Here is a 15,637-nt window from a genome sequence, read left to right on the forward strand (position 1 = left end):
TGTGGCAGATAACAAAGGCCTGTGAGTGAATACCCATTTGGAGATGGGGATATTTGTATATGAAGCATCAGCCCTCAGATCAAGAAGTATTTGTGAATGAGCCCCTGGTGCTGTGCTTGGCTGTTCCTAAAGGGCCCTGAACCTGAGGTGGGGCTATGTCTAGAAGGGGTCAGCTGAGGGAGGTAGACAGGGCGAAGGAGCATGTCAGCATAAAAAGACTGATACACATTAAAGACACCACCCCAATACTGACCTACTGGTGATGCCCGGGTATCCTCCAACTACATAAATCAAAGATGATCAGAAGAGAAAGGCATGCCAAAAATAAAATAAATCAACTAAAACAGAATCTGTGGCAATAGGATTAAAGATGGCGCATACATTTTTATCTTTCGCACAGTTGAGCACTCACACACCATGAGCAATTTCTACAATGTACCATGATGAGTAACTCAACGTTACTGAGCACCTATAAATAGTCTGGACCCTGAGGTGTGCAGCAGGGTGCAAAGGCTGAGACAGGCCCTGCAGAGCTGCACTTGGTCTTCTATATTCACTGAACACTTTATTCACAAACTAGCATTAGGGCAAAGAGACCAAAGTCAAAAGCTTAGTAAAGCTAAAGAGAAACCAGATGCATAAAAGAAGATAAGAGGCTGGGCGCGGTGGCTCACACCTGTAATCCCAGCACTTCGGGAGGCCGAGGCGGGTGGATCACGAGGTCAGGAGATTGAGACCAGTCTGGCTAACACAGTGAAACCCCCTTCTCTACTAAAAATACAAAAAATTAGCCATGCGGGGTGGCAGGTGCCTGTAGTCCCAGCTACTTGGGAGGCTGAGGCAGGAGAATCACTTGAACCCTGGAGGCGGAGCTTGCAGTGAGCTGAGATCGTGCCACTGCACTCTAGACTGGGCGACAGAGCGAGAGTTCGTCTCAAAAAAGAAAAAAAAAAAAGATACAGGAAGAAAAAAAAGGGAAAAAGATATAGGAAGAATAACATGGGACCCAAAATTCAAGGCAAGAAATGTGTCACATTATCATCAGAACTTTTTAAAGAAATATTTTGTCTTCGTTTTTTAATTTGAGACAGGTCTCACTGTGTTGCACAGGCCGAAGTGCACTGGTGCGATCTCGGCTCACTGCAGCCTTGACCTCCCAGGCTCAGATGATCCTCCCACCTCAGCCTCTCAAGTAGCCGGGACTACAGGTGTACACTACCACTCCTGGCTACTTTTTGTTTTTTTGAAGTTTTTTTTTTTGAGACAGAGTCTCACTCTCACCCAGGCGGGAGTGCAGTGGTGTGATCTCAGCTCACTGCAACCTACACCTCCTGGGTTCAAACAACTCTCGTGCCTCAGCCTCCCAAGTAGCTGGGGTTACAGGTGCACACCACCATGCCCAGCAAATTTTTGTATTTTTGGTAGAGATGGGGTTTCACCACGTTGGCCAGGCTGGTCTCAAACTCCTGGCCTCAAGTGATCTGCGCCCCCTCCCCCTCAGCCTCCCAAAGTGCTGGGATTACAGGTGTGAGCCACCATTCCCAGCCCTTTTGGTTTTTTTTTTTTTTGTAGAGACAGGGTTTTGCCATGTAGCCCAGGCTGGGCTGTAACTCCTGGGCTCAAGCCATCTGCCTGGCTCCCAAAGTGCTAGGATTACAGGTGTGAGCCATTGCTCCTGGTCAGGTCTGAAATAAAGAAATGAAATGAAGAAAGGAAGAAAGAAAAGAAAAAGAGGGAGGGAGAGAGGGAGGGAGGGAGGAAGGGAGGGAGAAATAGCAGGCAGCACCTGGATTACATAAATATAAATCCCCGGGAGGAAATGTGCTAGATTCATTAAATTCATTCATCAAATTATTACACCTCTGGAAACAAAAGGTTCATGCTTCCATAATGTCTGCACAGAGCTCTCACTGCATGTGTGTGGTCATGAGTTGTCTAGGATGTTGTCAACCTGAGGGGCTGAGTCTGACCTAAGAAGGAAGCCCCGTGGAAGAGAGGAATACGGGTCATCAGGACTCATTTATGTGAAAGGAGCTGACATCCCCCCAAAGTCCTATACAGAAGACCCCTGTGTGAGATGGTTTACACATCCTCATCTTCATCCTTGTGTCTCGGGGTAGAGACAGATGGGGCTGCAAGATCGACAGCCCACAAGGCTCACGTGACCTCCCTAACTCCACTCCACGTCTCCAGCTTCCTTCTCTCACTTGATATTCCATTTTCCAGCAAATTTGGCTGCATGGAAACTCTAGCCCTACTGGTTTCCCTCCCCTGAGGCCTGGTCTTCAGCCTCCCCCAGCACAGGCATCTTTCCCTTCTTCCCTTCCGTAAACCTTACTCCATGCTGCATGCAGGGGCTCCCAGCACTTTGGGAGGCTGAGCCAGGTGGACCACTTGAGGTCAGGAGTTTGAGACCAGCCTGGCCAACATGGTGAAAAGCCATCTCTACTAAAAATACAAAAATCAGCTGGGCGTGGTGGCACATGCCTGTAATCTTCGCTACTTGGAAGGCTGAGGCAGGAGAATCGCTTGAACCCGGGAGGTGGAGGTTGCAGTGAACTGAGACTGCGCCACTGCACTCCAGCCTGGGTGACAGAGAGACTCCGCCTCAAAAAAAAAAAAAAAAAAAAAAAAAGATAAACCCTATCCCAAGAGGCTGCTTGTGCTAGAGGCCTTCTTCCACCAGAACCCAGTCCCAGAAACATTAGGTGATTAGGCCCCTGCCTTTCTGGAGAAGGCTGGACTGAATCTTTGAGGGTATTGTTCTGTCAAGTCAAAGATTTAAAGATGATGCTGCTGGAACCCACGACGTTTCCTTCCTAGAATCTGCATCCTGGACACAGCAAACCTGAAGACCAAACAGGGAGGAGAGCCAGCCAGACGTGTTCCAAGAGGCAGCCCAGGCTGAATCTGCAGGCAACTGCAGGCAACTGGTTCTCAAACCCCAGAAGGTGTTCCTGATGTGTATCAGTCTGTTCCCTTCTTTAATTCTGCCCTGAACCTCCTCGGGGCTTTTCTGAAGAATGTTAATGAGAGACTTTTCTGCCTGGAACTTACTTGCTAAAACACCAGGCAGGGACACCCTTGGGGAGGTTCTGATGAGGAAAAGCAGGTTTTCTATCTTAGAGAAATCTGTGGTTGGCTGGAGCACTTTTGGGTACCACCGCCACCGCCCAAGCAAATCACAATCAAAAAAGCTAGAAGTCCTCATTACCAACGAAAACTCGTGGAATGGAGAAGTCTACCCTTTGTGAACTCTGAAAACTCTAAGCTCAGAGGAGGGTAACATCCAAGGACAAGGCCCGCTGCAGACTGGCGTCTCTCGGGAGGCAGGCTTTTCTAGGTGCTTCCTCGCTGAGCGCCAGTGAGGCTAGCAAACTGCCTTCTATACAATACCCAAGATTAGTAAAAGGCTGTTTATAGAAAAAGAAAAAAGCCCACATATTGTGACAGCCGAATTGACATATGCGTTCAGCATTTCAATTATACACTCCTCCTTTGCACCTGTTTTTCAAAACAATACATAGAAAACCCAAATTAAAAAAAAAAAAATTAACAACCCAAACAAAAGCTCACAAAGGATTTCTAGATTCTTCAGCCCCAGATGCACGTTCTGGGGTTCAAACACTTGGCAAGGAGGAGAGGCAGCCTGCCGTAGCAGCCATGGCAGTAAAGGGGGTGTGCTCCCACTAGCCCGGCGAATGTGTGAGTCTTTACTCCCGAAGGCACAAAAGCAGCTACAGGTGTTTCTGTTGTTCCAATGCTACAGGTCTCTAGGTTATGGACTTTACAGCTGCCATTCTTATGTCTTTAAGATCATATAACACACACAAAAAGATACTTCTGACCAGGCTCAGTGGCTCACACATGTAATCCCAGCACTTTGGGAGGCCAAGGCAAGGAGATCACCTGAGGTCAGGAGTTTGAGACCAGCCTGACGAACATGGAGAAACCCCATCTCTACTAAAAATACAAAATTAGCAGGGCGTGGTGGTGCATGCCTGTAATCCCAGCTACTCAGGAGGCTGAGGCAGGAGAATCGCTTGAACTCAGGAGACGGAGGTTGTGGTGAGCTGTGATTGCACCACTGCACTCCAGCCTGGGTAACAAGAGCAAAACTCTGTCTCAAACAAACAAAAAAAAAACTTCTATATTTTCTAAAACCCGTGCTCCTTGCTTCTGAATAATACACAAAATACCTAAATACACACATATTTGAATACGACCTCCCAAGTCCTTTGGTGGACTGCGACTTGGAGAGGAAAATGAGGTGAGGAGAAACCGTCTCATCCCTCCACGCTGAAAATACACATTCCCCATCTCTGGAGAGGAAGAAGGCAAGATTTTTCCTGCGAAATTTCTATAAGAATCTATCTTTGGATTAAAAAATATATATAAGGAAGTCTAAATAAAGGTCATTTGCACACATTTCACAGAACATAATAGGTAGTGACAGTCCAATATTTCCAGTGGAACCAAATGAATGCTAATTGAGCCATAGCTATCGTGCCATAATCAAATTAGCATCTCCATTTACCATCATACCTGCATTTTAGGCCTCAGACAAGTCAGCTCTTGTGCCTCTGCCTTCACTTGCTGAGTGCCTTTATTTTTTCATTTTTTTGAGACAGAGTCTCACTCTGTTGCCCAGGCTGGAGTGCAATGTCGTGATCTCAGCTCATGGCAACCACCACCTCCCAGGTTCAGGTAATTCTCCTGCCTTAGCCTCCCAAGTAGCCGGGATTACAGGCACGCGCCACCAAACCTGGCTAATTTTTTTTTTTTTTTTTTTTTTTTTTTAAGTAGAGACGAGGTTTCACCATGTTGGCCAGGCTGGTCTCCAATTCCGCCCATCTTGGCCTCCCAAAGTGCTGGGATTACAGGCGTGAGCCACCGCCCCCACCGCTCCCAGCCTTCTGAGTGCCTTTAAAAGGGCACCAAGACATTCTTGGAAAGGTTTCTATAGCCTATCACTGGTGCGTTATTAATTAGTGTCTGCCATACTTCAGGACATGTAAAGTGAGCCAATACAAATGCAAACGTGAGGTTGAGTTAGTTCATTTTCTAAATGCAAAATTCAAAGCAATTAGGTACTATCAAATCTCAGCATGGAAAAATAAGGTCGGTTCTGCAATAGTCTGGCTGCTGAACTGCTTCCAAGCAGGCCTAATTTCAAAAGCTAGTACAATTTATAGGAAAAACTAACTCTGTGCCATCCAAGAGAGAAAACAGAAACACTGGGGACTAAGTATTTCAAATTAAAGTTTCTATCTTTATTACAGCACTGCCAGGGCAGGAATTTAAGATGCCTATGATTGTAAAACTGTTTCACACCACGAAGAATGGGAAAAAAGCTTCCAATTAGACTATGGCTCACCAGAAACCGTGAGATGCATCCCAGCAACCAAGACTTTATTTTTTTAATTTGTATTTTTTGAAACAGAGTCTTGCTGTATCCCACAGGCTGGAGTGCAGTGGCGTGATCTCGGCTCACTGCAGCCTCCGCCTCCCGGGTTCAAGCAATTCTCCTGCCTCAGCCTCCCAAGTAGCTGGGACTACAGACGTGTGCCACCACACCTGGCTAATTTTTGTATTTTTAGTAGAGACAGGGTTTCATCATGTTGGCCAGGCTGGTTTCGAATTTCTGACGTCAAGTCATCCAACCTCTCTCAGCCTCCCAAAGTGCTGGGATTACAGGCGTGAGCCACCACGCGTAGCCAAACACCCAGGACTTTAAATTGACAAAAGACCTTGCATGTTTGAAAGATTAAATATGGCACTATCATCCTTATTGTAGAAAGAGGAGAGAACGCCATCGGAGACTGAGCAACTCCCGGGAGTCTACATCAAGCACCAAAGCCCACTTCTATTGTCTGGTAAATACTGCCCACCAGAGTGTACAAAGCAAACCAAGTGGAACATAAACCAGCTACGTGACATAGTGTTATCTATGGAGAGATGTTCCAACTATTAATTTCCTACACTATGTCCCCAAAAAAGCTATGCATTTGTTTATGTTACCATTTTTTTGGTGATAACCTTAAATATTTTGACATACATTTGAAAAACGGAAAGATGGGTTACTTTTTAAACTACCAGAACCATGCACATAAAGTCAGCACAGATCTTCAACAGAAAACCACTTTGTCACTTCAGGTCACACAAACACCAAATTCTCACCATCAAATCTCACAGTAAGGTAACAAACTGAACAGGTTACTTTCTCTTAAAGAGATGTCCAATTTTGCCTCTCTAGAAGACAGATAATTCAACATTGTGGTTCTGTTTTTTTGTGTTGTTTTTTTGTTTGTTTGTTTGTTTGTTTGTTTTGAGACAGTCTAGCTCTGTCGCCCAGGATGGAGTGCAGTGGCATGACCTCAGCTCACTGCAAGCTCCGCCTCCCGGGTTCAGGCAATTCTCCTGCCTCAGCCTCCCGAGTAGGTGGGAGTACAGGCACCTGCCACCACACCCAGCTAGTTTTTTTATATTTTTAGTAGAGACGGGGTTTCACCATGTTAACCAGGATGGTCTCCATCTCCTGACCTTGTGATCCACCCGCCTCAGCCTCCCAAAGTGCTGGGATTACAGGCGTGAGCCACCGTGCCTGGCCCTTTTTTTTTTTTTTTTTTTTTGGGAGACAGAGTCTGGCTCTATCTCCCAGGCTGGAGTGCAGTGGCAGATCTTGGCTCACTGCAACCTCCACCTCCTGGGTTCAAGTGATTCTCGTGCCTCAGCCTCCTGAGTAGCTGGGATTACAGGCACATGACACCATGCCTAGCTAATTTCTGTATTTTTAGTAGAGATAGGGTTTCACCATGTTGGCCAGGCTGGTCTCAAATTCCTGACCTCATGTGACCCGCCCGCCTCGACCTCCCAAAGTGCTGGGATTACAGGCGTGAGCCACCATGCCTGGCTACTGTGGTTCTTACCAGCATACATCTTTAAACTATAAATGAGGAATCCATGCAATATTAAGCCAAAGGCAATTGGTTGGCATTATAAAAGATAAGATCCAGCATCAGTCAAGTTACCAGAATATAATAAACCAAGTCTCATGGGAAACAGTTCAGATCAGATTTTTTACCTTAAACCTTATGAGGATGGCATCTAGTTCTTTAACATTGGAGCTCTTAGAATTACAATTTTGTAGGGGTTTTCTCACATAAGAAGCATTCCTAAGAGGCTGTTTGCTGAATCAAAATAATTTAAATGTATTAACAATACTTTAAGACAAGCTACCTAATTAGCTGTGGATTCAGCGACTGCATATATCTAACACTATAGTTTCTTTGTTTAGGTAGCTTTTCCTTTTTAAGCTCACATTCCTTCTAATCGGATTATGAAATTAGAAAGCTAAAATCAAAGAGCCAAGACATTAATACTTATGACAACCTTTAGAGTGCCTTCTAATTAGTTATAAACAACTATTTAAAGTACTTAAAATCTAGCATTACTACTTAAAGCCTCTTCATCGTGTTTAAAATAACAATAAAGCAAAAAAAAGAAGGAAAGAAAGACAAATAAAAACTTTAAAAAAAAATCAGCCACCACACATCAAATATTTCCTCTAAAATGATGTATCACACTCTGAAACTTTTCCCAAGAATTTTAAACCAAATGCTAAAAAAGTAAAGGCTTCACAATGTTTCCTTTTAAAATAGATGTCCCTAAAGCTTAATAACATCACTCAAAAGCAGACTAACAGGCCCAAGAGACAAAGGGAACTTTTTCATTTCATGTCAAGTTATAATAATGTCATATCCATTTCCAACCATCTACAATGAAAGGACTTTGGAGAAACCAAATCTGTGAGTAACCACCCCAGGAGGCTGTGTCCCTCGAGACAGATCCCAGCCTAGGACTGTCATCAATCTTACCTTCTGCATGTTTGGCTTGATACAGCGAACAAAGAAAGGATTAGAGGAGCTTAGCGTTGCCATTAAGGAATGCAGTGAGTCCTATTAGAAAGAAAAAGTATATGTTGATTTAGTCTCTTATTATGTCATTCTTTAAATTTCTCAGTACTCTAGGCACTTAGAAACAATAATTTTAAAAACAATATAAATCATAGGAGTAATAACTTAGAGGTTTTCATTTTTTGTCATTCTAATATAAAATAAACATACTGAGTCAATGTATTAATAATTGAAATTATTCGATAATACACCAAACTCATTTATCACTTCCTTTGAAATAGTAAAATTCTATTTTATTTATTTATTTATTTTTTTGAGACGGAGTCTCGCTTTATCGCCCAGGCTGGAGTGCAGTGGCGTGATCTCGGCTCACCGCAAGCTCCGCCTCCCGGGCTCATGCCATTCTCCTGCCTCAGCCTCCAGAGTAGCTGGGACTACAGGCGCCCACCACCATGCCCGGAGAATTTTTTGTATTTTTAGTGGAGACGGGGTTTCACCGTGTTAGCCAGGATGGTCTCGATCTCCTGACTTCGTGATCCACCGGCCTCAGCCTCCCAAAGTGCTGGGATTACAGGCGTGAGCCACCACGCCGGGCCTGAAATAGTACAATTTTAATAAACCATTCTGTCGACAAACAAAAATCATCCTAGGATATTTCAACGTTTAGTACAGAAAAACTGAGAAATAGCCACTCTTCCACTGTCATTATTCTTCCCAATTCATTAGTTCCATCGAAATGACAGTCTATGCCAGCACTTCACTAGTCTCTGAGCCACAATCTCTCACTCTTACCTTCAAATCGCCAGACTTACAGACTCCAGATCAATCTTTAATACTACTTTCTTTTCCAACTTTTTTTTTTTTTGTTTAGAGTTTTTAACATTTACCAAAGCAGACAGAAGCATACAATGAGTTCTCATTACCAGCTTCAGCTCAGGGCTAATCTCATTTCGCCTGATCCACACATACTATACCCACCCCTGTGGAAAAGCAAATCCCAGACATGATGTGATTTCATCCATCAGCATTTCAGTATGTAGGATTAAAGCCTAAACACTTTAAAGCACTGTGTAACCACAGCATCATCACACCTGAAAAGATGACATTAATTCCTTAAACTAACATTAAAATGTGCAATGGTCTCACATTTCATATTAAAATGCTCAACTATTTCAAATTTTATGATTTTTAAAAATTTTATTTATTTATTTATTTATTTGAGACAGGGTCTCACTCTGTCACCCGGGCTGGAGTACAGTGGTGTGATCACAGCTCACTGCAGCTTCAATCTTCCGGACTCAACTGATCCTCCTACCTCAGCCTCCTGAGTAGCTGGGACTACGAGGGCATGCCGACTAACTTTTTAATTTTTTTTGTAGAGATGAGGCCTTGCTATGTTGCCCAGGCTGGTCTCGAACTCCTCGACCCAAGCAATCTTTCCACCTAGGCCTCCTAAAGTGCTAGGATTACAGGCATGTGTCACCGTGCCCAGCCCATAAATTTTAAAGGGTTTGTTCTTTTGCATCAAAATGCAAATATGGTCCATTCATTGTAGTTGGTGGATGCATCTTTTAAGTCTCTTTTAATCCACTGGCTTTCCCTCCATCTCTGTCTCTTTTTCTTCTCGTAATCTTGTTGAAGAAAACGGAACTGTCTGAACACTACATGGATTAATTACTTCTGCAGCTCAGAAAACTTTAAAATTTCTCACAGGACAAAACATCCTGACGTTCACGGCCCTTCATATTTTAATACCATCTTAAATTCTCATGAGGTGTCCTGTCCGGCTGGTGTTCTACTGTCTGTTGACAGTCCTCAGAGACAGGACTTGCATCTCTGTGTCTAGGCTCTTCTCCTGCCTTCGCCTGCACCTAGAAAGCTCACCCACCCTTTTCCACTTCCTTCACTGCTAGTCCAGTTTAAAGTCTCAAACATTTCAAAAACTTTCCAAGGCTGGGTGCAGTGGCTCATGTCTGTAATTCCAGCATTTTGGGAGGCCGAGGCAGGAGGATCACTGGAGGCCAGAATTTCGAGATCAGCCTGGGCAACATAATAAGACCCCATCTCAGTAAAACATCTAAAAATTAGCCGGGTATGAAAAATTAGCCATGCGTAATGATGCATGCCTCTAGTCCCAGCTACTTGGGAGGCTGAGGCAGAAGAATCCCTTGAATCTGGGAGGTAGAGGTTGCAGTGAGCTGAGATCGTGCCATTGCATTCCAGCCTGGGTGACAGAGCGAGACTCTGTCTTAAAAAAAAAAAAAAAAAAATAGTCGGGTGTAGTGGCTTACACCTGTAGTGCCAGCTACTCAGGAGGCTGAGGGGGAAGAATCACTTGAGCCTGGGAGTTTGAGGGTGACAGAACAAGACCCTCACACACACACACACACACACACACACACACACACACACACACGGGAAAAAAAAAGCTTTCTCAGAGAAGTCCTGGCAAAACCGACCTTCTAGAAAAAGAAAACTGAACACCTCTGCTGGAAGATTAAGAGCCTAGGACAAAGTAACTGACATCAGTCTCACCTAACCAGGGGGAAAAAACATCCAGATATGAGAAGAAATATATCCCATTTCCACATGAGTCTCTAAATACAAATCAGAGTGGTCCCAAATGGCCTTAAGGAGTTTGCTATTTCAAAAGCTTAGAAGAAATAGCCATTTATTTTTTTTAAAAAGGATCTACATGTTTTCATCTGACTCAGAGAAAAAGTCTATTTTATTTCTTTTTTCTGTTTTTTTAGACAGAGTCTAGGTCTTACTCTGTCACCCAGGCTGGAGTGCAGTGGTGCAATCACAGCTCTCTGCAATCTTGATCTCCCAGGCTCAGGCAATCCTCCCACCTCAGCCTCCTGAGTAGCTGGGACTACAAGCATGCGCCACCGTGCCCAGATAATTTCTGTATTTTTTGTAGAGACAGGATTTCACCATGTTGCCCCGGCTGGTTTTGAACCCCTGAGCTCAGGTGATCTGCCCACCTCGGCCTCCCAAAGTGCTGAGATTACAGGTGTGAGCCAAAACTCTATTTTATTTCTAAAGCACTATCTGGTTTAAAAGCATGATATAAAAGGAAACAAAAATAAACAAATATTCTCATAGACTTCACATACACCCAAATCCTCTTTTCAATTCTTAAAAACACAGTAACGACGGATTCCTCTAAGCCAGCAGTGAAAACGAACCTTGAACTGTGAGCTGACTGTAGGCCGCCGATGTTTGCTTCCACATTTCAAGGTATCCTGGTTGTTGCGGCTTGAAACATGTTCAAAAAGATCGTAGATAAAGTCAAATCTGTGTGAGGCAAGAGCAGGAGGACAGTGAGGCACACACACCCATTATTAGGTGCAAGATTATTGTAATTAATGGTGCCCTTTCCCAATGATAATTCAAAGTAATACACCCTAGGCCTGGAAGAACTAAGACAGCTTCCAAAGATTTCAAACCAACCACTGCCAAAGAGCTTTAGGCACTGAAAACACGTGGCAGTGTCAGAGACCAGAGTCTTGCAGAGAAGGGGACTGGCATGACAGTGACAAAGGGTGGAATCCCACTTAGGAGCTCTGTGCTTTCTGGAATGCCATCTAAGCCTCTGTAGCCTCGGTCTCCTCACTTGCAAAAGTGAGTTATTAGTTTTGCCATCTTGCAGTGTTGCAAAGATTGAAGCAGTTAACGGATGGAAAGGCGCTCCTGTGGAACACTAATTACAGGGTGAGGCAGGCAATGGTTCAAATCCTGTCTCCCCACTTCCCAGCTGTGTTGCTTGGGCAAGATGTCTCATCTCTCTCTAAGCCTCAGTTTTTTCATCTGGAAAATGGAGATAATTTTTGAATTTATCCCCTAATGCCAGGTGAGAATGAAAGGAGAACATGCATGTAAAAGGCAGAAAGCATGCTACCTGGCATATCATATATATTGATATTAGCTATTATTTAAAAAGTTCTGTAAAATCCATTGCTACTATTAACAAGGTAAAAGTGAAAAGCTTCCCAATAATTTTTTTATTTTTTAGACAGAGTTTCGCTCTTTCACCCGGGCTGGAGTGCAGTGTTGCGATCTCGGCTCACTGCAACCTCTGCCTCCCGGGTTCAAGCGACTCTCCTGCTTCAGCCTTCTGAGTAGCTGGGATTATAGGCGCCTGCCATCACGCCTGGCTAATTTTTATGTTTTGTAGTAGAGACAGGGTTTCACCATGTTGGCCAGGCTGGTCTTGAACTCCTGACCTCAGGTGATCCACCCGCCTCGGCCTCCCAAAGTGTTAGGATTATAGGTGTGAGCCCCCACGCCCGCCCAGCCTTCAATAATTTTTAAATCTTCCTTGCATGGAAGGTATCATGGGCTATGGAGCTGGCGGGGTTGGTGGCTTCACTGTCACAAGGACAGTCAGGGAAGACTTCTGAGCATCTGCCTCCCCACAAGCGGCAATATTAGAGCTTTCCCTGGTCACTTCTTGCTTTGCCTCAACCTTTTTCATTTTTGTTCTCGGGTGCTCTTTAATGCTCACTCTTTTAAGTTCTCTAACTGTGCTTTGAGCTCTTTGGAGAGAAGCTTTGGTTCCATTAAAATGTCACAGATGTCAAAGGTGAAAGAGAGTGAAGCAAGCGAACAGCCCCAGCTCCTCAGTTTGCAAGGGGAAACCTGGGGTCGAGACAGGAAGTTCTTTACACCACTCACAAAACTGCTTCACGCTGGCACAGAGGCAGCTGGCGAAACTCCACCTCGCTGGTCTCCAGGCCTGCGATCTTTTCACTACGACAAACTGCCTCTACTTAACATCAGTACAGGGCTTTTATTTAAACGTATCGCATTAAACTAAGAAATTGCTTCGACAGCATGCTATGGTGTTTTTTAAACACCCATCATTTTTACAGGTCTGAAAACTCACCTAAAAATAAAATAGCTAACAATGTTGTATATAGTGAATCCTCACATAGAAGAGTTAAAATAAGTTTGGAGATCAAATGTTTCAAATTCTGAGTTTCTAGGCTGATACTACCTTATATGGGCTCCCTTTGTCCCAATTCATTTCTATCTAAGTGACAGGTGGCCATCTAGTATTTACATTTCTAAAAGTATTACAGCTTTTAAACTTTTTTGTTACTTTCCTTCCTTAGATATTAAAAATGTGTTTTTGTTACAGATTCCCACCAGATCCAACACAGGTGCTGAAAGCTTTCAGGAAAGGGTTTTTTCCCTAAACTCTTTCTCTCTTACAAAGCCTCCTAAAAATAGTACACTTCCGCCGGGCATGGTGGCTCACGCCTGTAATCCCAGCACTTTGGGAGGTCGAGGTGGGCAGATCACGAGGTCAGGAGATGGAGACCATCCTGGGTGACATGGCGAAACCCTGTCTCTACTAAAAATACAAAAAAAAAAAAAAAAAAAAAAAATTGCCAGGCATGGTGGCGGGTGCCTGTAGTCCCAGCTACTCGGGAGGCTGAGGCAGGAGAATGGCGTCAACCTGGGAGGTGGAGGTTGCAGTGAGCCGAGATTGCGCCACTGCACTCCAGTCTGGGTGACAGAACGAGACCCTGTCTCCAAAAAAAAAAAAAAAAAAAAAAAAGGACATTTCCTGGTCTAATGCATACAAATATACAAATAGCTTATCACTGCAAGTTTCTGTGTGTTTTCTTTATTGATTTAATGGTGTAAATTTATAATTCATGAACAAATAAATGAATATGTAATAAATTTATAATTATAGCTGAATTAAGGCATTTATTTTACTAACTAGAGACATAGGAGTCCTATAAAACCAAGGCTGAAATCAGCTTAACCACGCAGCTCTAAGCTCCCTGTGAAGAAAGCAGACCACACTGCTTAAGATATTAAGGTTCTCAAGCCAACCAGACCAGATCAAAACTGGACTCGATGGCTCACTGGTTACCAGTTGAGAGGTCTTGGGGAAGTCACTTAACAGCTTTAACTGCTTCAAGACTCGGTTTCCTCATCTGCATAAGAGGATTAATAACAGTATGTTACTTATACCTCTGTGGTTGGTTTATTTCAGTACCTCACTAAACGGCAGTCATTGCTTATATTATTATTATTATTTATTAATTAATTTATTTATTTATTTATTTTGAGACAGAGTTTCACTCTTGTCACCCAGGCTGGACTGCAATGGCACAATCTTGGGTCACTGCAACCTCCACCTCCCAGGTTAAAGCGATTCTCCTGTTTCAGCCTCCCAAGTAGCTGGGATTACAGGTGCCTGCCACCATGCTTGGCTAATTTTTGTATTTTCAGTAGAGATGGGTTTTCACTATGTTGGCCAGGCTGGTCTCAAACTCCTGACCTCAGGTGATTTGCCCACCTCGGCATCCCAAAGTGCTGGGATTACAGGCGTGAGCCACCATGCCCGACCTTGCTTGTATTATTGTTATACTTTTGAGTTACTTCATTGATGAAGTATTACCTGGGAAAAACAATACTAAGTTTCTTACATAACAGCAATTTGTTCTATATTTGTGAATTAAAAGCATTTGCACAAACATTCATTTGCTTGCTAAGGACTTCTCGGTGAGAAGACTGACATACCGGCTTTCTCTTAGCAAATTGAGAAGGTCATCTCGAAATGTATCTCTGTTCTTCTCCAAGATACCTCGGACATCATATTGCACCTAGTTTTAATAAATAAGAGAGGAGAAAACTGATTGAAAGAATAGTTTCAGGTCATAAGCAACTTCCCTGAAAGAGCCACAGAAAGAAATCATTCCAAGAAATTTATTTATTTATTTTTTAAGAGACAGGGTCTTGCTCTATTTCCCAGGCTGAAGTGCAGTGACGTGATCATAGCTCATGCAGCCTCAAATTCCTATGCCCAAGCAATCCTCCCACCTCGGCCTCCAGAACAGCTAGGACAACAGATGTGTCACCATGCCAGGCTAACTTTTTAAAAAATATCTTGTAAGATATTTTTTATATCTATGTTGCCCAGGCTGGTCTCAAACTCCTGTCCTCAAGTGATCCTCCTGCCTCAGCCTCCCAAAGTACTGGGACTGTAGGCTCATGTGAGCCACCATGCCCAGCCCAATAAATTCATGATTCGCTTCTGAAACTACTGTTTTCTCTGAATACCAAACAGGCAAATATCAATAGGTATCTTAATAAAAAGTTACCTCTCCAGCATAGTGCTTCACTCCAAAATTGTTAACTGCAACTCTGGGCTTCACATAAAAGTGGTTATTCTAAAAAAAAAAAAATACAATGCCTTATTTCACTCACTGATTTCCTTTGACTTCCAGAGAACACTAAATACAAAAGACAGTGAAAATCATTTCCAAACTTGCCATGGATCTGCGTTTCAGGACACGGCATATGGTGCACTTTAGAAAAACCATGTTAACTCTCGATTGTGTCATTATAATAGATTAACAATTTTACGTTCTCTAAATAAGCTTGGGCATTCTAACAAGTAGCTCCAAATCTAACCCTTTTGCTTATTTCAATTTAGTTCTAGTAATAGAAGAACAGCTTTGGTTTGAGAATAAATGTTCAATGTGGGAGGCACAGTTGGGCCAGCGGACTGACATGTCTGGTGTGTAACCCTAACCCACAGACATGCTACTCCAATGTGATGAAGAATTGCAGGTTTCGACATACCGCATGCTGACTGTGTAGCTTCTCCAATAAGGTGCTGTCTGTGGCTTGAGGAAAATGGCTTTCTTCATTGATAAGGGCTAGGAGGCCAAGTTTCTAGAAGAAAGAAGAAA

General features: G+C 43.5%; 1 protein-coding gene across 1 annotated transcript in view; it reads right to left on the minus strand.

Annotated features, from left to right (window-relative positions):
• The window catches only part of MYO10 (myosin X), a 270,984-nt gene that overhangs the window by 81,752 nt on the left and 173,595 nt on the right, over window positions 1–15,637 (minus strand). Inside the window, exons 15-19 of the mRNA XM_001175408.8 lie at window positions 15,528–15,620; window positions 15,044–15,112; window positions 14,463–14,545; window positions 11,108–11,216; window positions 7,878–7,958 (exon numbers count right to left, since the gene is read on the minus strand). Coding sequence (XP_001175408.4) covers window positions 7,878–7,958; window positions 11,108–11,216; window positions 14,463–14,545; window positions 15,044–15,112; window positions 15,528–15,620 — 435 coding nt within the window. The remainder of the gene's footprint in view (window positions 1–7,877; window positions 7,959–11,107; window positions 11,217–14,462; window positions 14,546–15,043; window positions 15,113–15,527; window positions 15,621–15,637) is intronic.

The sequence above is a fragment of the Pan troglodytes genome, chromosome 4 (assembly GCF_028858775.2).
Source record: "Pan troglodytes isolate AG18354 chromosome 4, NHGRI_mPanTro3-v2.0_pri, whole genome shotgun sequence".
Taxonomy (NCBI): Eukaryota; Metazoa; Chordata; class Mammalia; order Primates; family Hominidae; genus Pan; species Pan troglodytes.